We start from the raw sequence: 21,536 nt of genomic DNA on the forward strand, positions 1-21,536 counted from the left end.
CTCACAGAAAACTACAGGGAAGAAACTCATCTACTAGTCCCGGGTTACCGTCTCAACCATATGAAAAAGCATAAATTACCTGGGGGGAAGTCCGCACTCAGAACTAAATATTCCCATTTCTTTCTAGATACTGAACACCAACAAATGATATTTCATGATTAACCTGGTACTTCCATTTCTCTAAAGCAATTCTCCTTCCACAATGTCATCAGGTAAATTTTTTATCCCTGTGTTATCAGCTATTTACTCATCACTTCACAAAATCAACAGTATCTGACCTCTACAGGCAACTGGCAATAAACAGCTGTCAAAAACCCAACTCCAGGCACTCTCTATCGCGACTGGCAGGTTAGCGTTCCAGCTAGAAGTAACAAGCAGGAATTAGTTTAAGCGATCCCATCTCAAAACAGGTATCTACATTTTCTACGCAGTGCAACTGTGAGAGGAGGAGAGATCCGAGTCAGAGCCCTCACCCCTCCTTTCCAAAGGGACTCGGAGGGGGCTGCATGCCCCCCCAGCTCACCGCTGTGATGTAAAAACTCCGGCCACACAGCACACACAAGCTTAGTTTCAGAGCAGTTTAAGGAGGCACGGAGGAACACAGGATTTGCAAAGATCGTGACGTATGAACGTTATTGGAGAAACACAAGAGACGCACCAGCGCAGCCTTCAGCCACACGCTTGTCCTGCGTACCCAGCTCCGACACCCAACCAACGCTCCCGACTCCACACGGACTAGATGGCTCCGACCAGATAACTGGCAGCTGCTACGCTGCATCGCAGGATTTCTGTAAAGCTTACAGGGTACTTCCTATTGAACATATAATTGATTTTGTCTTTTAATGAAAAAAAAAAACTATATATATATATATATCTCAAGTATACCTTCAGCAGGCTCATGGCGGTCCTTCATTGGCCAAAATCTGTGCAGCTGGAAGCATCACCTGAGGACAGCTGGCAACAGCTATCTAATATACAGGGCTGTTACAACACCGCGAGCCAATTAGGAGAGTCGGTGACCAAACACACAACTATGCTTCGCCCTGTTGGTTCAGAAGCAACAGCACTCCAACATTTCAAAACTGGGTTTCAGGTGGAACGGGAGAGATTCCTCCCCACATGCCTCACGGGCGGCAGTGCTGATGTCTCTGTTTTGACCAAGCATTTGTTACGGGGCTCTTCCATGGTGCAAAGCTGCAGCTTCTGGGTAATTGCAGCATCCAAATCTGCAACTACACCCAGTTTCCGCTGTAATGACCCGAACTACTGTAGAGCAGACAGGACACCTGGCCTGTTGGATCACATCCCTTCTCACACTAGCACCTCAGCAGGGGACAGACCGTTCCCTCCCCCAGGCAATTCCCAGGTTCCTGAAGCAGAGATCAAGCCTGGCAGGTTTTTCCTCACTGTGGAAGAAGAGACCTTAACAACCTGCCTAAAACGCAGTGCCTGTCTGCTAGGTACATTGTTACCTTCGTAAGGCAAGCACTAACTCAGCTTTGGTCTTCAATTGCCAAGGAAACCTAGAGATAAAGGAAAGGTGGCTCTCTTCCTCCAGGGCTGTTCCTGAGCTCCTGGACGATGACAGATGATTCCTTGGAACAGTCAGCCTGCGGGAGAGATCCCTCACGAGTTAAAAACTTCTCACACAACTTCCCACAGAGAACAGAGTAAGTTCTTTCCGATGAAGAGCTTAGCAAGCACAGTGAGCAATCGGGGAAGAGATGTAACATTGTATTAGCAAAATTACATACATTGATTCATACCGTCTCAGTTCAGTTTCTCAGAACTTTTTGTTACGTCAACATCTTAAATGAAGACTTCCCGTCTCCTCGAGACTGCCTATGGTTTTCTCCTCAACCAAAAGCACCATCCTTTTGGTTTCCCCATAGTCTAATATCCCAGGAGTCAACCCAACAAAAATGACAAATAGCCCACTAAGTCCCTAAAAACTTCAAGAATCCCACATGACAAGTTCAGCAGGTTCCCCACACCATCTTCACACATCTCTCCATTTAGGACTTGGTTCCAAACCAACTGAAATCACGAGGACCAGGCCTTGTGATACATGGCCCTAACTCTTACCCCATCTCTTCTGAGCAACAACTAAGTTTATCACTGGCACCATCGACCCCATATCCTATTTCCTATCACTGCCTAAAGGGACAAAGTTCCAGTTGTCTACTTCAGTAGACTGCTACCTCAAACACAAGCAAAGCCACTCAGGATTCAGAACTAAAAAAAGAATCTGCCCTCAGCAATACACACCTTTAGAAGTCATTTTATATGAGTTCATTTTACTATTAGACTTCCCGGCTACAGAGCAAACTACCAAAGAGATTCAGAAAACCACCCACACGCAATCAGGCTTTATATGAGAATGAGCTACTACTAAGAACAAGCAATCTCTTCTGTGCTAATTGGGGAATATTCAGACAACATCCAAGATACTACACAGATGAAGCTGTATAAATACAGATACTAGAGGGATTCCTTAAGCTGAAACAAAATAATATTCCTTAGCATAGGTAAGAAAAAGAACTCAGCCAAACAGAAGACGTTGGTACAAACGTCTAAACTGGTGAGAAAACAAGTTCCCATCTATTCTAACAATCATCAACACATCCGACACAAGGTGAGATCTGACAAGGCTCACACACTCAGGAGCCTCACACCACACTTCTTTGGCTGGAGAGATGGTTAACTCCCACACTAATTTGCATTCATTATATTTTCTTCATCATCTACTGAAACATCATGATAGTTATTCATCGTGCAATGCAAAACAATGATGTATCCCTTACAGCGGTGTTTATGTGTGCCTTGATTCCAGCACAGTTATGTGTTTTCAAAACCATGACGACCTAAAGATCAGGAAACAAACACGAACTACATGAGGGGTTTTATTGTAAGAATTGTACCAATAAAGTCTTGGACAGCTTTCTACAGAGCCCATACGTTGTATGCATATAAAACCTATCAGGCAATCTAAGCTTACTTGGGGAGGTGCAGGTTATCAGCAGAGCACCATCTCACCAACACGTGCATTGCCTAAGAATCCCAGAGCATATACGGAGATTCATATACACTGTATTATCAGTTAAAAAAAAAATATATATACCTTGCTACACTGTCACTCTGCTCTTTCGTTATCTTCATGTGAACCACTCTTGAAAGTGTGGCCATTCAGAGTACTTTTAATATTTCTAAATAGATAAATAGATAGTTTAGATGTTTATCACATTTCAGAAGAAATAATCCCTCTGTTTTAATCATGGGAGAAACCTAATCTCTGGAGACAAACCCGATCAATGAGATGCCATTGTTCTCATGCAAGGAAGTTTCCTGTGTGAAGTCTAACATGAGGCACATATTCAGGCTCTGTGTTCTTTAAATCTGAAAGCTAAATCACTAATTCATACCTCTAGTCCAAGCAGCCACCTCCCACCTTCACCTCTGAGAGAACATTAAAATTATTTCCTTGGAAAACAGGCCAGCTCCTCAAGTGGTGCTTCCAGGTATTGCTTAAAACTATTTCCATCGTCACAACATTAAGCAACATTTTAAATCTTCCTGTTACGACACAACATAAAAGAAAGATGGCATTCATTATTCACGTTTTCTGAGCGCAACCCAGTGTTGAAAAACCCTTTGTAGCTTACTGTGTATATATATAGCTACACGAGGGGGTGTGTGCTTCTAAGAAGTGCAGAAAGAGGCCATTAAAATACACGGCATTTGCACAAATCGCCTATTTACATTCACGGGTCTAGAGGGCAACTGAAAACACCGAGTTTCCAAGATGGCAAGCCAACTGAGGACAGTCGCTCCTACACATTGTTCTGGTAGCGCCCAACGTTGTTACTACAGCAACAGCACGCAGAGCCTCGCACACCCTCCGGACAGCCGGCGGGTGTTCCCCGACACGCTCTCCCCTTCCTCCAAGTGTGACACAGCAGTGAGACCGCTCACCCACCGCTGCATCCACTACCTGGAATCCGTGATACCACCCAGGAAAATCGAGCCTTGATAGATTCGTAGTATTTGGAAGAGAAGGAAATGCAAAAACATACTTGCATCCACCAACATGTTTGTGCCTCTCGAATCTGCATGAAAGCAATCCCTACCAAGCAGTCTGGAAGTGTTGCTAACACCTTAAAACTCTCTTCCCTTCTGGCCACATAAGCACATTAGAAAAACCTTCCCAATTCTGAGTTTGGGTTTGCTGTTATGAGTAACAGCATAGTTAAAAGAAGCACAAGCAATTTTAAATAAAATGTACAACCTTTCTTCAGGCTGAAAGTCTTATGAATTATGTTCACTTACAGCTAGTTTTATATTAGATATTTTAACATCTATGACGTATACGTATGTTTTGTCATTTCATTCAGCTAGGATGCCATGAATCCCACTTGTTTATAACAGCTAGATCTGGGCTGCTAACTGTAAAAAACAGCAAAACAAGGGCAGCTGCCTTCTCAGAGTGGAACTAAAATACTTAACGCTATCTTTAAAACCAAGTGCTATCAACTGACTTCAGAAGTAGAATTTCTCAGGACAGCCCCTTTAAAGTAAGATATCCGTAAAACCATATTACATGCATTGGGAAAGTTGTCTGATGATCTAAAACAGGGGAAATATATTGACAATAACGAGTACGCACAATTTACATGTGATCCAGATGCATGAAGTAAACCAAATGAATTTAAACAAAAATCATTAAAGCTTTGGGATGAAGCTACCTATCAGGTGGGCACCATTTTAAAAGACAAGAGACAAGGAGAACTTAGGAAGCACCATCCGGAGTTTGGGGCTTGAAATATCAAATATGACTCCCGATCGAGGAATCAAAGAGAAAAAGGCGAGGAGCAAGACAGCCGCTGGACTGGGTGACGAACCATCAGGGGTGCAGAGTGCATCTGTGAGTCACCAGCACACAACAGAGGCTGAAGCCATGTGAACGCCTGAAACAGGGCACGGGGAGACAGGAGCAAGGCAAGGTCAAACTACGGGAGGAGGAGGAAACGCCAGACGGGGAGGGCGGAAGAGTATCACGGAAGAAAAACATGATATTAGAAGCAGCAGTTACTGTGCAGAGAGGTCACGGAGAGCAAGAACAAACCAGGGGTCTTCAAACGTGACATAAATAACATGTAAATAAACAGAAGCACCCTAAAGGGATGGAGAACAGGAGGGGCTGAGGTGGAGGCTGTACAACCGCAGGTTGTGAGAGGGACTGGACCTGGCTGAGAGCTAGAACAAACAAAGAAAGGGGGCAACAGGAGCTAAAGGTCCAACCGAGTACGGTACTGCAGCATATATTAACATATGGGATAAGTAGGTCATTAAGGAAAAAGTCCATGGCAACGAAAGCAAGAGCAAATGAGTTAACGAGGCAGTGACTGGGCCCGCAGTCCTCTACATGCACCTACTGTTATACTCTGTTTCATGTGTGTCCCATAGTCAACAGAGATGAGAAAGCAGATTTTTGAAAGGAAAGAATAAATCCCTCTGGAAAGCCAGCACGGAAAACTGACACTGACACAAGGAGGAAAAAAAAAACTCACAGCACATGTGACGCCAGCTGCCTCTGGAATATTCTTAACCTTTATGAAATAGAAGAGTATTCATCCAAATAAAAACACAAGCAAACTAGAGCAAAGTTTCTCAGAAGCTACTGATGACAGAATTTATAATAAAAGCAAAACTGATCTTCATTTGGCAAACTGCAATGCTGTCATGCAGTCTAAAACCTACCACTGAAGGGGGGTGGGGAATACAGGCCATACGTATGGAGATCCAAACTGCTGGTGACTCTCAGTCTTCGTAGCCTCCAGGGCAGACTTCTCATTTTCTGTGTATTTTGCAAGTACAGCTAGCTGTCTTATCAGCTTCCTGAGAATAACAGGATTAATATGTAGATGAGGAAGCTTAATAAGGATAATAAAATTATGACAGCCAAAATAATCCAATTTATGGAGTGCACACAGGCTAAAACACACAAATGTTACAAATAAAAGCAAAGGGACACATTTACCAAGTGAAGTCACCAGCATCATAATAGCAAAGAAACCTTCTATTTTTTAAATTTTTTTCTTTAAAACAAACCCTCTGTATTCTCTTTATATTCCTTAAAATAAGTTTGTTTCAGCACAAGCCTCCCTAGAGACAATAAACTATAAAAAGATGATTCAGGTGTATAGAAGGCCATACTCCATCACACAGAACGTATGAGGGCCTCTGGCACCAGAACGCGCAAATACCCCACCACTTCAATTTAAACTGGAAGGAAAACCTATACAGGATACAAAGATGAGAAAAAACAACCGAACAAAAGAATCACAAGCAAATAAGCACAGCAGCCGTCCTGCGCTCGCCCCCTCCAGTGAAATGCCAGCCATCTGGGCTTGCTGGCTCCAGCCACCATGCGGTGGGTTGGTCTATGTCCTCCTTGGTCCCCCCCTCACCGCTAAGGACATCCAAAGGCACTGACGAACCTGAACCTTCTTTGACACAGGACAGAGGTCTCAAAAACATTAGTCTCCTACATTTTAGCGCAAGCCAGCTACCAAGAGAGAAGAGCTGCCCTGCCAGCGCTCCCACTACACAAAGCTCTTCGACCTTGCCCATCAGACAGGAGGTTCACACCACAAGAATCCAAGTCCATGGAACTGACCCAACCTGGAGAAGAAAAGGCAGCTGCAACCCCAAGACCCAAATCCATGGGAGACATCTCTTCCAGAACTGCTTGAATTTTAAGCTCCCATCTTCTAAACCCCAAACAGAGCACTTCTCAGAAAAAAAGAAGCAGCTGGATCAGTCTTGGGTTGACGGTTGGACTTGATGATCTTAGAGGCCTTTTCCAACCTTAATAATTCTATGAATCTCCTACCAAAAATGAGTGATGACTTCAGCTGCAACAGGAGTGCTTGTTTCCTCCATAGCCAGAGCTGCCTTTGCTGCTTTTCCTCCTTCACCCCATCAGTCTGCCTCTCACAAGCCATCTGAAATGTTTTGACTGTAAGGGGTCACGAACCCCTGAAATCTCCCCATTTTTTGCAGAAACCAGTTTCACACTGGTAACGGAAAAACTACAAAGGGCTTCTACTTTTTTTTCTTTTAATTCAGAAGGTAAATGTTGCAGAGCTCCATGCTTCAGGATATCCGCAGGGTTCCCATGTTTTGCAAATGTTGCTTGTTATTAACCAACAACACCAATTAGATTTCCAGGGATAGATGATCATAAAAGCAAACTTAAAAGGAAGAAAAAGCCAGCCTTAAATCCAAATATTGTTGCGGCAGCAATTCTTGTCAGAAGCAGTTTCAGATGCATTAAAACAACTCGGGTTTGTTGTGCTCCTTGGTCAGTTTATGTCAACAGGGGTGTGCAGTGTCATATGGAAGCTTTTAGCTATAAATACACCACCACAAATATTTTGTCCCTTGCATCATTTGATTTAAACTACCCAGCGGCAAACTGTATATAATCCAGTCAGGAGGATTTCTTGCTACTTAAGGAAAGCTTCCTGTTTTTGCAACTAAAACACAATCCAGCCTCTGCAGTTTCAGTGCAGAGCAACCACATTAACAAAATACGTTGCTGTCTGCCAACGGCGCACTCACTCACTCACATGTGAATCCATTCCAAAAAACACACCACCACAAGTGGCTTTTCCAAGAAAGGCAGAAAGAATCACACAGAATCACAGAACGGTCGGGGTTGGAAGGGACCTCTGTGGGTCATCCAGTCCAACCTCCCTGCCGAAGCAGGGTCACCTGCAGCAGGCTGCACAGGACCTTGTCCAGGCGGGTCTTGAATATCTCCAGAGCAGGCCTAAGGCACTTCAAGGTGCCGCCGAGCAGCTACAGCCCAGCCCCATGCCAGATTCGTGGCTGGCAGGGGGCCGCTGTGACTCTGGTTTAGACAAGAGCCACCGCCGTGGAGCCTGGGCCGCACAGCCCTCCCGGCAGCCCAGCGATTCCTGGAGCCACGGCACAACGTCTGGGAAGCCAGCTCCTAGACCGCAACGCAGACAGACTCGACGCTACGCAGAGAGAGGAGAAAATTCACATTTGGAAAAATAATTATTTGGGAATGACAGAGGTGGTCAAATTTAGAGTGAAAAAGAGAAATGAGAACTTGAACCCCATTCTGATTTACTCTTTCCTACCTTTTCCTACTTGTGCATGGCTTGTAAACAAAATAGTAACATACTGAATCATCTGGAAACAAAGGCCAGACAGTCATTCCAGATATCCCAAGTACCCAGTCAGGCTGAAGTTATACCAACACACAGAAATTTAAAGCTGTAACGGGCACATTATTTCCACAATGGCACTTGTGACAAATCCCTCCCATTTCATTAATAAAACATTACAAAACATCCCTTTTATCCATCACATGGATAAAAGTCAGTTGCAATTAGGAGACTCCTCGTTCACATTCAGAACCTACAGGCTTAAAGACTTCAGGATTCATTCCAGCGCATCACTTCAGATCTTTAAACACCGCAGATGCCAGCACCTAGAAGAGCCCCCCATTCCCCAGCTTCTCCGACGAGAGGTAGGTTTGCCAGAACCAAAAGACAACCATAAGGGTGCTCACAGCTGCGCTGTCACCACAGCGCAGGCGGGTTTACACCTTTTACGCAGAAACACAAGCATTTCTTCTCTTGGCGTGGACACAAACTCACAGCCCCAGCACACTACAGTGATTTTACTTAGAACAGCTACGCCGCACGCAGCACGATCCGCCAGCCGCAAGGTCAGCGCCTCACCTGGTAGCACGTTAAGTACATCTGGAGATTAGCATTCATAATTAGCACGCGATTGCAATATTTAGGGCCAGGTTTTGGCAGGCACCCAAGAACAAGCCCGGTTAGTAGCCAGCCAGGCCCCACGTGCCGTCTTGCCGGAGTCAGCCAGGCCAGCGCTCCCCCCTGCACACCCAAGTCACGCGCAAAACAAACCCACCGCCTCCGAAAACAACAGCCTGTGCGAAGCAGCGTGGGGCTCCTTCCCATCTCACTTTGAACGCCCGATGTAAACCGAGTAAAACCAGGAATCGACTTAAATTACTTAATTTTAGCCGCTGGAGAGTCCACCTAGACAGACTAGTGAGTTTAGAGTTCATTATTCTCTTTTACTCCCTTACACAACTCAATTACTTAACCTCTTACGCTCTCAGCGACCGCAAGTCAAACGCTATGTCTGTGACAAAAGGCTAACAGACTATTTATTTGACTTAAAATGGGAAAAAAAGGCTCCTGGGCAAAACCAGAGGAGATCCAAGGAACCCAGCATGTCTCAACTGGTGGGTGAGAAGTGGCTGGTGCCTCCTCAGCTGTATTTTGAGAATTTTCACCCTTTCTACTACACTCGCCTTGCGACTTTTCCCAAGGACCTGCCCCACCCAGGGTGTCGGGACACCAGCTTACACTATATTCAGTAAATTAAAAAACAAAACAAAGCAAACCAACACAAAAATCACACAGTGCAAGAAGGTGAGAGTATTTCCGTCAGAAGAAAGCTGAAACGTTCCCCAAAGGTATGACGTTTCCCAGCATTCAAAGTCTAATGTTTACATTCATCTCAAAGAAAAATCTGCGGACGTTACGTGCACAGCTTAAGCCCCAAGGAAGCAATGCAACTTCAGTGAGCAATTTAGAACACAGCCGCAGTGCTTCGTCAGCCATCAGATATCACCCACAAGTTGGACTTACCAAATCTCTTACTCATAAGAGCAGAAGGAACACTGATGCAATCAAATTGAGAAAAATACTGATGTAACCAAGCTGATTTTTTTAAAACCAGACAGATGATACATTAAAAAAAAAAAAAAAAAGTGCTAAAAGCACTTAATTCAACAACATCCCACTAATCCTACTACTGGTAAGGGTTACAACTTAGTACTTTTTCACAACAAAATGTTCCATACCACTTGACCAAAGCAGACCCTTCCTTCAAATGACCTCCAAAAAGTTCTGAAACAAAATCCTCCCTGAAACGCACTCAGCTTTGGGCCCCCGTCCTGCATAACTATCCCTACACGAATGCTCTCATTAGATGATGCACCGATTTAAAAGGACTGGGACCTTATGTAAATGGCTGTTACTGCTTTTAATTGCAGCCATAATTATGGGAGTGCCTTGCAACTGAGTAAGGCCACATTAAGCAAACTTACTGGAAACTTCGCAAACTGCTCTGCAATATGCTGGACAAGCACCAGGAGTCCCACCACTGGGATTTATTACTCCCATCTTCAGCCCTCTGCAGAGCACTACAAAATCCATTGACCCTACACGGGATCACTGCGAGTTGTACTGGGTTTAGTCCGGTTTTGCCTCATGTTAAGTAGTTTCTCTTCAACATTCAGCCACATAAAATGTTTAATTTGGAAAGAATGTTTCTAAAGATGTAAAAACCTCAAAGTCTTCAAATTTCTTCAACATTAATATATTTTTCTTCCACCCCACACCCCAAATATCCACATGAGCACAATGGGAGCTGCTACAGAGTCAACACTGAGCCAGGCTGCGAGGTGCTGAGAACAAGAGCAGTATCCATTTCAGCAGCCTCCCCAGCACGGCCAAGAAATTGCTGCTCATTGAAGACGCTGGTGCAAGCGGCGTACGAATGACCTGGGAGCAACGAAGGGATTTCAGTTCAGCCAGAGGTAAGCAGTGGCCCACCACCACATTGCAACAGCTGAATCGGGGTCCTCTTGGTCCAGGAGGCTTGGAAACCACCGACCTCATGGACATCCATGTTCACACCCTGCGTTGAGAGTCGGGCACGGACGAAGCAGGCAGCTGCCGACCATAATGCCGGCAGAAGCAAAGCAATGCCTGCAAACAAGAGCAACCCTCGGAGTCACGGGGCAGGAGCCACGGCCACTCCGCACCCAGCGACACCCGATTTTCCACGGCACGGTGCAGCTCAGGGTGCCAGGCCCCGGCTCCCCGCTCCCGTTAACAGACCTGCATGCACTGCCGCTCCGCTCCTGTCCCCATCTCCACTTCCCCATCCTGCCCCGCGGCCGCAGGAGAGCCCAGGTGGCCACCAGCTTCATCTTCCAGCCCTACGTAGTGCAGTTTTCCTGGAAAGGGGGAAAACCACCCAACCACCACTACGGCTGAGCCGATGTTTAACAGCCCCCGGGCGCTGGCGTCAGAGCTGTCACCCCGCATTACACGAAGTGCAGAAGGAAGACGCCAGGCCCCTCAGTCCCCAGGGAGGGCCAGCCCTTTCCGAGGACGAGCTCGCAGCCAAACCCCACAGCGCAAGATAAAAACAAAGCTGCAGGTCACGCGTTTTCGTGGTGTTGCCATTAGGAATGGGAAAGAACAACGAGCCGACTGGAGCAGCGGCGGCCAGGACGCTGATGTGACAGCCTTCCCCGGCCAGTGGAAGGCACCAGCTCCGAGGAGCGCGATGGAAATCCGCCTTCCCGCAGACAGTTAAAGAAAAAAAATAATAATAATCCCTGACAGCATAGCAATTTCCAAAAATAACTCGGGGGAGCCAACAGGCACCGGCACACCGCGGCTCCCCCTTCCCAGGCCACCTCTCCCCGGCCTTCCCCCGCCCCGCCGCGCCCCGCCTCCCGCGCAGCCCCTCGCCCTCGCCCGCGGGGCGGCTGGGGGGGGAAACGCGGGGCGGGGGCGTCCCGGGACAGGCGGCTCGACCCCTCCGGCCGCGCCCGGACACGCGTGGGGCTCTCCGGGTGGGAAGGGGCGAGGCGGCGCGGCGGGGGCCCAGCCCCGCTCCGGGCGGGGAGGCCGCGGGAGGCCCCGGCGGGAGGGATGGGGGGGGGGGGGGGGGCGGCTCCTACCTCGGCAGCGCCGGCGCTGCGGGCAGCCGCGGCGGCAGCCCCACATCTCCGGCGGAGGACTCGGGGGTGCGGGGGGAGCCCGCCGGCAGCCGCTCGGCCCGGGGGAGGCAGCGGCGGGTCCCGGCCGCGGAGCCCCGCGGAGCCGCCCGCGGGCGTGCGCGCCCCGCGCGGGGCGGGGCGGAGCGGAGCGGAGGGGACCGGCCCTGGGCAGCCCCCGCCCCGCCGCGCCGGCCCCGAGGGGGGTGCGGGCTCACCTCTGCGGCCCGGCCCGGCCCGGCCCGGCCCGACCCGGCTCGGGGGGGGGCAGCCGCCGACACAGGCCCTGCCGGCTCCCTCCCGGGGCCGGGCCGGCCCTTCGCTGTCTGCTCGGGGGGTTATGTTTTTTTAAAATGCGACAAATTTAAAAAAAATACCTCAAATCAACGGGGGGAGGTGGAGCTTTTCCCTGCCCGCGCCGCACGCCATCCCCGAGGACAACCTGGCAGCTCACCCTTGGTGACAGCAATCCTCCAGCTCCTTATCCGCTCCTCGCGCTGATATATAAGCGCCTATGTTATCTCCTTGGAGCAGGGACCGATTATTACTGCGGCTTGGCTTCATTAACGGCGTTGTAATTTTACTGGCTTGTCCATCTGAGGGAGGCGTGAAATGCACGGGTGCGCGCAGAAGCTCTGGGGTCGTCGCCTCGTCCTGCGGTCAGCGTGTCCCGTGCTTGGGGCGAGGAGCTGGAGAGGCAGCGCGGTGCTCGGGAGGGCATTGCTGGCCGCCCTGCAGCGCGTTTGGACCGCAGGGACAGGCAAACAAGATTTGGGAGGGGGAAGCACCACTACTGATGGAATAGGGGCCAAACAAAACATAGAAGCTTGAGGAAGCATCAGTCTAAAACACTTAATAGTGAAAAATCAGAATAATTTCCCTTTAAGGTGATAATGGTTGACATAAACTACTGAATTAAGATTTATTTTTTATTTTCTGCTTAAAACTCACATGCAAATTTTCTTTACCTTGGCAGGATGCCTGTTCATCTACCTACACCTCTTTGTTCTGCTTCCCAGGCTCTCGCCCAGCGATATCAAGTCTAGGTTTGCTGTTTGGGCAGCTGGTTTCAGATCCCCACTGGTAACATAAGGGTTGTAACTCCGCTGGCTTTACCTGGGGATCATTTGATGCTTTAAAACTTCAGTTAAAGTACAGCTTCTTAAACGTTAATCACTTACAGAAATAAACCCACATGAAAGAAAAGGGGTTTTTTTGTTAACATGCTTATCTCCAGATGATGATGCCTTCTGTAATGAGGAAACTCGGCAGCTGAGGTCAGTACGGTGCTCAGTATCGCTTCCTTGAAGTGTGTGTGTGGTGACTCAGGGCGAGGGTTGAGTTACTTGGGGCTGAGAGACCAAACCCCTGCCATTCCTCCGGTCCTAGCTTGTATCAAAAGAAACCAGTAACCCATGCAGAAACCCCGCCAGAAATCTGACTTTTTAGGAACTGAGGACACGTAGGGGAGAAAAACGTTTCACTGTTGATGTAATGCTAAGGAACAACCTTCTTTTCTTTTGAGGAACCGCCACAGTAAGATCCAGCTCCTTGTGCATCCCCTCGAGAGCTGAACAGCTTCTCGAGGTGCTGCAGTGCAAGCGTTTGGCTCTATGGAGATGGAAGCAGTCTGTGTCCACCTTCTGGACAGTACATAATCCTTATTAATTCCCTATGATTTCATTTGGAGTATTACTAATTCATTCACTTTATCTTCTTAAGAAGCTCAAGTGACTTTATGTAACCGTGACCTTCTCTGTGTTAGCAAGCTTCGTTGCCCACTGTTAAGAGTGTGAAAGGGGGTTGATCTGGTACATGCACGCAGCCGTGTCACCAGTGCTCTTCTGGAGCAGAGCTTTTATCACTGGCACAGATGGCATAGCTCAAAACTCAGTGTAGTTAACCCTGGTTTTGGTATATAACTCCTTCCAGCTTGGAGCAAGGGCTGCTCGCTGGAGTTGTTGGAGAGTTTCTCTGTAAGAAATGTCTGGTGACTGTGAGCCCTTGGGGTAGGAAAGAGGCCCTCGGTCTTGTCTCTCCCCATGAAACATCTTACAGTCACGGTTTCTGGGCTTTGTGAAACCTTATCCTTGTGTTCTCTCAAAGAAAAAAAATGCTTAAAGAGTTCTTTGCAGCTGGTGTGAAGCAGCATGAGCAGCAGGTAGTGAGGCAGGGCCAGAAGTGGAGCTCGGGGGGGGGGGGGGGGGTGCTGGGCACTGCAGCAGATCACCTTCCCATCCTTGGTCTTAAAAATAAGAAAAACCCAACAAAAAGACACAGCGGCAAGGATTCCTTACTGCTTAATATTGGTAAAAGGGTTCAAAGTGACCCCCCCCCTCCCCCCAGACAGTGCAAAGTAACTCAGTAACAGACAGAAATCTCAACTCCTTTTGGCAGAGAAGGTGCTGAGTACCAGTCGTCAGGGCAGCCTGTAACCCAGTGTGGGCTGCAGGACACGCATCAAACAGGGCTCTCACGTTTTCTCTTGGTGGTTTTTGTCTTCTGCTTAACCATCTTTATCCTCCTCCACAGCTTTTCTTCAAGGTGGGAAGGCATAAAGTTGTCTGCTTGCGATCGGGCTTGTCCCTTCTTGTCCCAGGCGGTTTGGCATTGCGCAGCTGACTGCGCTCCTGGAAAAGCTGTACTGCAGGATACTAAGTTTGCAGAGGACTTAACTGTTCTTAAAAGCAAAACACATTAAATCGCTGATAAACCAGTGTAGGCACTAATAGCAAGAATTGCTGGAAATCTTGGGGTTTGTTCAAGATCGGTGCAGCCAACCAGTGATGGGACTGTTGAGTTTTTGTCCAAGATAGGGAGGCAAGTGGAACTAGGAACAGATCCACGGGAGGCGGAAATCTGATAATTTATTTGCATTTAGGAGGACTCAGCAGGAGAGAAGAGAGTTCAAGGTAAGTACTCACAGAGTTTCTGCCTGGGGTATTTGGTCCCAGCCTGTGCTCAGACTGAGCAAGCAGGGTCAGCCATGCAGAAAAATGTTTGACTTCAGTCTTGTGCCCTCTCAAAAACAGTTAAATCAGAAACATTTCCACACTTACAGACCTTGGAAAATCTTTTGCCTTAGATGTGTTTCCGTGGCTTCCAAGATCTACTGCCCAGCTTGTATCTTTACCCCGGGACTGAAAAGGCCACAAAACCACAGCTTGCCTTCAGCAGCTTGGCAAGGGAAAGCATCTGACCAGGCTCCCCAGAACAACTTGCCCATGACGAGCCTCGACCATCTGGAGACACTGATGCTATTAACTTGTTATTTTCAGAGTTTACTTTTCTCCCACTTTAGTGTGAGCCAACAATTTTTATCTCTGGGTGACAATAACTTAAAGATGGGTAAATCAGTGAGATTTTTGTAACTATTTTGCCTGGTTGTGGTCAAGTTCCTCAGTTTCATTGGAAGGCTCAAGATGTTTGGTCCTTTGGTAAGTGTCTTGGGAACTGGGCGAGTGGAGGACTGTGTTGCATTTGGTTGAACCAGACAACACGACTATATTTTTTAAAGATACAATTTATCTGGGTAAAGATTGCAAAGTTAAGTATGCAGGAGAAGAATAAAAGGCTGAAGCACATCAGTTGGTGAACTGGCAAGAAAAAGTTAATATGATTATTAATGTAATCACGCTGTACCTCACTTTTCCTTTCTCTGAGCTACTTTATCTGTCCAAACTGTAAGATCTTAAAAAATGAGGTGGACTCTTGTCCTGAAGCATAGGAACATATTTAGGTACCCTGAGACTGGAGACTTCAGACTCTTGGTGAGTGGGAATTCTCATCTTAAGTCTGGTCAGACCCTAAGAGCTTGCCTGGCCTTTCTCAGGCTCTTTGGAAGGGTGGGAATCTTGTTATGAGCATTGCTGGAGTGTTTGTCCAGCTATTTTTGTGCTGCTTTTCTGTACGTGCAGCTGTGTCAAGTGCTGCTTCTCGGTCCCAGACAGCTGAGATTTTCCATAACCTTTGACTAAAAAAAAACTCCATGTCTTTCATCATGTCCCACAGTCACAACAAACAGCACTTAAGAAGATTATATAAATATTAAGCACATTTTTGGCTAATTGCTTGCATTGGTGTTGCACTTCTTTCCACTAATGTCTGTGCAGCACAAGAAATAAATGACACTCAGAATTGAGTACTCTGACATATATTACTTCGATGGCACTTGGGGATTACTCATCCACTGCCATGTTATTTTAACTCTTACATTGATTTATCTAGCAAGAACCCAGACTGAGGCATTCTAAAGATGAGATCCCTCTACTCTGTTAGTAGTAGGTATTTCTGTATAAATCTGCATATGTAGAAATTGTTTCTTCTTTCTTAGAAAACAAAGGTAAGGCTTACTTTGACAGCTAACAAAACTAGCACTCATACTATGCCTTCTAACCATAACTGAAGAGAAGGTTTCATGACCCTTCTGACCAAAATCCTGAGGAGTAGCTGCTAGTAGATTTTGGTGCTGGTTTTTCTTGGGCTCACCTGGTTTCATACACTGATAGAGAGAATGCAGCATTTCTAATGAATTAATTCAATTTGAGTGTAATTACTGATGCAGCAAATTTCATAAGCAGATTGTCAAAGCAAACTGAACAACTGTTAGTACATGAAATAAAAAGCATCGTAGGGATTTTTCAATTTGAATAAATGCAGCATGGATTTTTGACAGAAAAATCTGCTCCACCTAATTTTGATAGGGCAGCAGAAATACAGGAAGAAAGGGGTAGCTTGTTTCTTAGGGAGGCTTTTCTGTTCTGGGCCAGTGATTACAAAGAGTCACCTGTGCCCCAAGTGCTGGTTTATGCAGTCAGGGAGCACAGGCTGGTTTCAGATAACCATATTCAAAGGTCACCACCTCCACTATTTTATAAAAGGAGGAGATGAAATACAGACCACTCCTGTTCCCAGCTGCCTTGAAGACAAGGAAGCAAGCACATGCCTCTGGCACTGTGTATATGCTTCTGGCGCATTTCATAACACGCACTCCCCAGAGTTTGTAGGATATTTGTGCTCAGACATCCACTGTAGTTCTGCATCATGCACCGTGACTGTAGACAATATATTCTAACAAGAGCCATTCTTCCAACGACACCACACCTGCCATGCTGGATGCTGCCGCAAGTTATCCGTGTCCTCTTACTCTCTTTACAGATTTGTTGGTGTGCTGAGAGAAGCCAGGCCTCAGATACCAGACAACAGGGAGCTCAGTGTCTGCTGTGTCCAGGTATCAGCTGGTGCGTGTTAAAACAAATAAGATAGTGAAAAATATATGCTTTGTGCTGAGGGCAGGTACAGTCTCAAAGGTTGTTTTTTTTCCCCCTCACTTCAATTCCAGCTTGGTTTGTTTTTGCTGAAACTAACCCCAAACTCAGTCCAACAGCACAGAGGATTACAGCTATTTATGTCTTAATTGGGAATTATGACCAGTAATCTGTCAAACCAAATTTTGCCTCCTGAGTTGCAGTCAAATGCAGGAGAGTTCATGCAAAATGTTTTGCTACAATATTCAGAGCTTGCTTTAAGTCTGCATCAGCAGAGCAGAGCAGTGTTTGGAGCACTGCAGAATTTTATGCTTAACAAGTCATTGGAGAAAAATTGGTCGTGGTTTCGCCTCAGCTGGCAACAGAACCACACAATTGCTCTCTCACTCCTCCCCCCTCCCCAGTGTGAAAGGGAGGAGAATCAGAAGGGAAAAGGAAAACTCAGGGGTTGGGATAAAAACAGCTGAACAGTACAGTAAAGGGAGAAGAAACACACAACAATAATACTGATAAAAATAGACAGCACGCAATGCTCTCACCACCTGACGCGTAGCTCGCTCCTGAGTAGCAAATGCCCTTCCTTCAGCCAGCTCCCCACTTAAATATTGAGCAAGAGGTCACGTGGTCTAAAACATTGCATTTGATTGGCTGGTTTGGGTCAGCCAACCAGCTTCTGGTGAGAATTAACCCTGTCCCAGCCAAACCCAGGACATGATCCACCCCTTCTACACCGTCTACGTCACACCCAGGGTCCACACTTTCCAATTCACTCCTACTACCTTTTCTGTTTTCATATCTATACGCACACTGGTATCATTCCCTTTGTTGATGGACCATCCCTCTAACACGTCCGTTGAGTTCATTGAGTGTACGATGTTGGGCTCCATCTGTTTTAACAGTCCTGCAGGGCAGGAGAGAGGACTTGTGGTGTTGGATGGTCGCATGCTGCGTCTGGAACCCACCGCTGGTTTTATCAAAGTTCATCTTTTATTCATTTGGATGACTTAGTGTAATACCATTGATATGGCATATAGCAACTACAATGCTGATGACATACTGTGACATGGTTATTTAGCAATTAACATAATACAATCTAATTTATTGGCTATTCTCACCCAAAATCAAATTCCCATGAGGTACACATTGGAATTCCCCATCCTTCCGCATTATCCACCAAGTACACCCAGGCCCTCGAGCAAAAGAAATCCCATGGATGGGTTTGCCTTTGCCTGAGGCAGGATTAACCCAGGCGGTCTTCCCTATCATACTCCTCATCTGCACTACAGGCACTTCATCCACTTCTGCAGTATATGAAGGTTTTGACTGGGCAGGGCCAGCTCAATTGGTAGATCCCCTGGTGTTAGCTAACCACATGGCCTTTGCTAAATGTGTATCCCAGTGTTTGAATGTTCCACCTCCCAGTGCTCTCAGTGTAGTTTTTAGCCGTCCATTGTACATTTGATCTTCCCAGAGGCTGCTTCATGATAGGGGATGTGATACACCCACTCAATGCCATGGTCTTTGGCCCAGATCTCTGTGAGGTTGTTACAAAACTGAGTCCCATTGTCTGACTCAGTTCTTTCTGGAATGCCAGGTTGCCACAGGACTTGCTTTTCAAGGCCCAGGATAGTGTTCCGGGCAGTGGGATGGGGCACAGGATATGCTTCCAACCATCCAGTGGTTGCTTCCACCATTGTGAGCACATGGCGCTTGCCTTTGTGGGTTTGTGGGAGTGTGATATAATCAGTCTGCCAGGCCTCCCCATATTTGTATTTCAGCCATCATCCGCCATACCACAGAGGCTTTACCTGCTTGGCTTGCTTGATTACAGTACGTTTCACACTCACGGATAACCTGTGCAATGGTATCCATAGTCAAGTCCACCCTCAGTCACAAGCCCATCTGTATGTTGCATTTCTTCCTTGATGGCCTGTGGTCTCATAGGCCCACTGAGCCATAAACAATTCACCCTAATGTTACCAGTCCAAATCCACCCGAGCCAGTTCAATCTTGGCAGCCTGATCCACCTGCTGGTTGTTTTGATGTTCCTCAGTGGCCTGACTCTTTGGTACATGGGCATCCATGTGACACACTTTTACAACTAGCTGCTCTATCCATGCAGCAACATCTTGCCACAATGGAGCAGCCCAGATAGGATTGCCCTTGTGCTGCCAGTTGCTGTCCTTCCATTGCTGTAGCCACCCCCACAGCGCATTTGCCACCATCCGTGAGTGATTTGCCACCATCTATAGATAATGCTGTAGATGACTTCTAGCACCACTAATTCTCTCAGGTACTGGATGCCTTCATCTGCAGTAGTCCACTTTTCTGGGGAGCTCACAAGAGCTTCCTTGAATGGGTGTCTTGCCCTCACACTTGAGAGGAGCTATATCTAGAGACTACAGATTGTTGCCTCTTCTCCAAGCCCTCTATCAGTTCCCCGGTTTCTAGAAAAGGATCCCACCTGTTGGGCTTCTTTTCCTTCCAGTTGCTGACTGTTGACCCCATTATCCCAGCATCAGAGCAGCCAGGCAGCAATCTGCTCACCTGGCTGGCAGCTGTTAATCTTTTCACTTGTCTCAAAGTTCTGATGAGGTCAGGGACAGGGTAGTTTCCTCTTCCTCTTTGAGCTCTCTCACTTCTACCCCCAATTCCCTTGTTGAAGGACCAGCTTCTTGATCAAATCTTTCTCTTTCTCCTCTCTTACTAATTGACAATATGGACCCATTGCTCTCCTTGTCCACTGTTTTTTTGTTTTCCACTAGTGGGACAATTATCGTAGTTGTTGTTGTTGTTTGGGTCCCTGCCTCAACCATATTGTCCTCAGATGCAGTTTGGTCCCTGCCTCAGCCACAGTCCTCTGAGAGCACTGAACTGTGGCTTGATAGGCAGAGACCAGGCCCCGGTACAGTGCTAGAAGCTGCTGATTTTCATTGGGGTGGGCAAGGAACCCTTCTATCAGGTGGCAGGTCTGTTTGCCTGGTCAGGCTATGGGAGGTGGCAGCCATCCTAGGAACCTGCCCAGATCCTTCCGCACACCCTGCCACCCAGGCACTGGCTGTTTCAGGCTGTTTTTTCAGTATCACCTCACACAGAATCTGTTTTCTCTTACACCAAGACCACACTCCACAAACCCCATAATATGCTAACAGTATTCATTAGTATTGAACATGTCATGTAAGGGTGACCAAGAACCTCGGGAGCCTGCATAACAAAACCATCCACATCAATCCCGGGCACGGAGAAGGAGGTGTGTTCCCTCAGCCTCTCCACGAGATAGCTCCCACAGTACAGCAAGGCTGTCAACACCAGGGCAAAGCATACAGCCATTGTTTGTACCAACATGGTCCCCAGTTCCTTCATCCACCCCACAAAATAGCTCCCCCAGAAGAGCAAAGCTGTCCATGCCAGGGCAAAGCACAAAGCTATCATTTGTATTAACGTGTTCCCCAACTCCACAAAAAGGAAGAGATAAGCAGTGCAGCCAACCAATTCAGTGACCCACACAGGAGCTTGCCACTTAATAACGACTATAGCTACAGCACATTTAGTACAAAACTGCCATTGCATCGAGCCCCACATTGGGTGCCAAAGAAGAGTTGTGATTTCACCTCAGCTGGCAACACAGAACCACACAATTGCTCTCTCACTCCTCCCCCCTCCCTGGTGCAAAGGGGAGGAGAATCAGAAGGGAAAGGCAAAACTCGGGGGTTGGGATAAAAACAGCTGAACAGAACAGCAAAGGGAGAAAAAATTCACAACAATAATAGTGATGAAGAATAGACAGCATGCAATGTTCTCACCACCTGACATGCAGCTCACTCCCGAGTAGCAAATGCCCTTCCTTCAGCCAGCTCCCTGCTTAAATACTGAGCAAGAGGTCACATGGTCTAGAACATCACATTTGACTGGCTGGTTTGGGTCAGCCAACAAGCTTCTGGTGAGAATTAACCCTGTCCTAGCTGAACCCAGGACACACAGAGCACCAGCAAACGGCTTTGCCAGAGTCAGTTCAGCAGGCCGCGCTCTGCCCCTGCTCGGGCTGCCAATAACTCTCCCAATGACTCACTGATGCCAGCACAGGACACTCCTTTGCCTGTTTTTAAAACCCCAGAGTGGAAAATAACTGGGAGAGGAGTTACTGCCAAGTCAGAGCAGCAGAGATGCTGCAAATAGCACAAGTGTTCTGCCTCGGACAGTCGGGACGGCAGTGAAAAACACAGACCATGCGTTTCCCCAACAGAAACTGTGGCAGCCCTTGCAGCCCACACACCAGCATCGCCTGCGTAAGGCTTGAGACACTCGCAAGAAAAGAGTGGCTCCTGCACCCGCATTTTTGTGGCAAAAGTCTTGCTCTGGTGCCCAGCCCCATCGCTGGCAACTTTAAAAAATTAGGAGTG

General features: G+C 47.3%; 1 protein-coding gene across 5 annotated transcripts in view; it reads right to left on the reverse strand.

Annotated features, from left to right (window-relative positions):
• Positions 1 to 20,964, reverse strand: part of LOC104336616 (6-phosphofructo-2-kinase/fructose-2,6-bisphosphatase 4) — a 58,833-nt gene extending 37,869 nt beyond the window's left edge. For 2 of the 5 annotated variants that reach the window (XM_075433034.1, XM_075433035.1), the window contains exon 1: positions 10,184 to 10,307. In XM_075433034.1, the coding sequence (XP_075289149.1) occupies positions 10,184 to 10,292 (109 nt within the window). In that variant the 5' untranslated portion in view covers positions 10,293 to 10,307. Of the gene's footprint in view, positions 1 to 5,757; positions 5,833 to 10,183; positions 10,308 to 11,833; positions 11,973 to 20,942 lie in introns of those variants that run through there. The other 3 variants (XM_075433039.1, XM_075433038.1, XM_075433040.1) reach the window with 3 other exon arrangements.
• Between the last annotated feature and the right edge of the window lie 572 nt (positions 20,965 to 21,536).

The sequence above is a fragment of the Opisthocomus hoazin genome, chromosome 11 (genome assembly GCF_030867145.1).
Source record: "Opisthocomus hoazin isolate bOpiHoa1 chromosome 11, bOpiHoa1.hap1, whole genome shotgun sequence".
NCBI classification, from domain to species: domain Eukaryota; kingdom Metazoa; phylum Chordata; class Aves; order Opisthocomiformes; family Opisthocomidae; genus Opisthocomus; species Opisthocomus hoazin.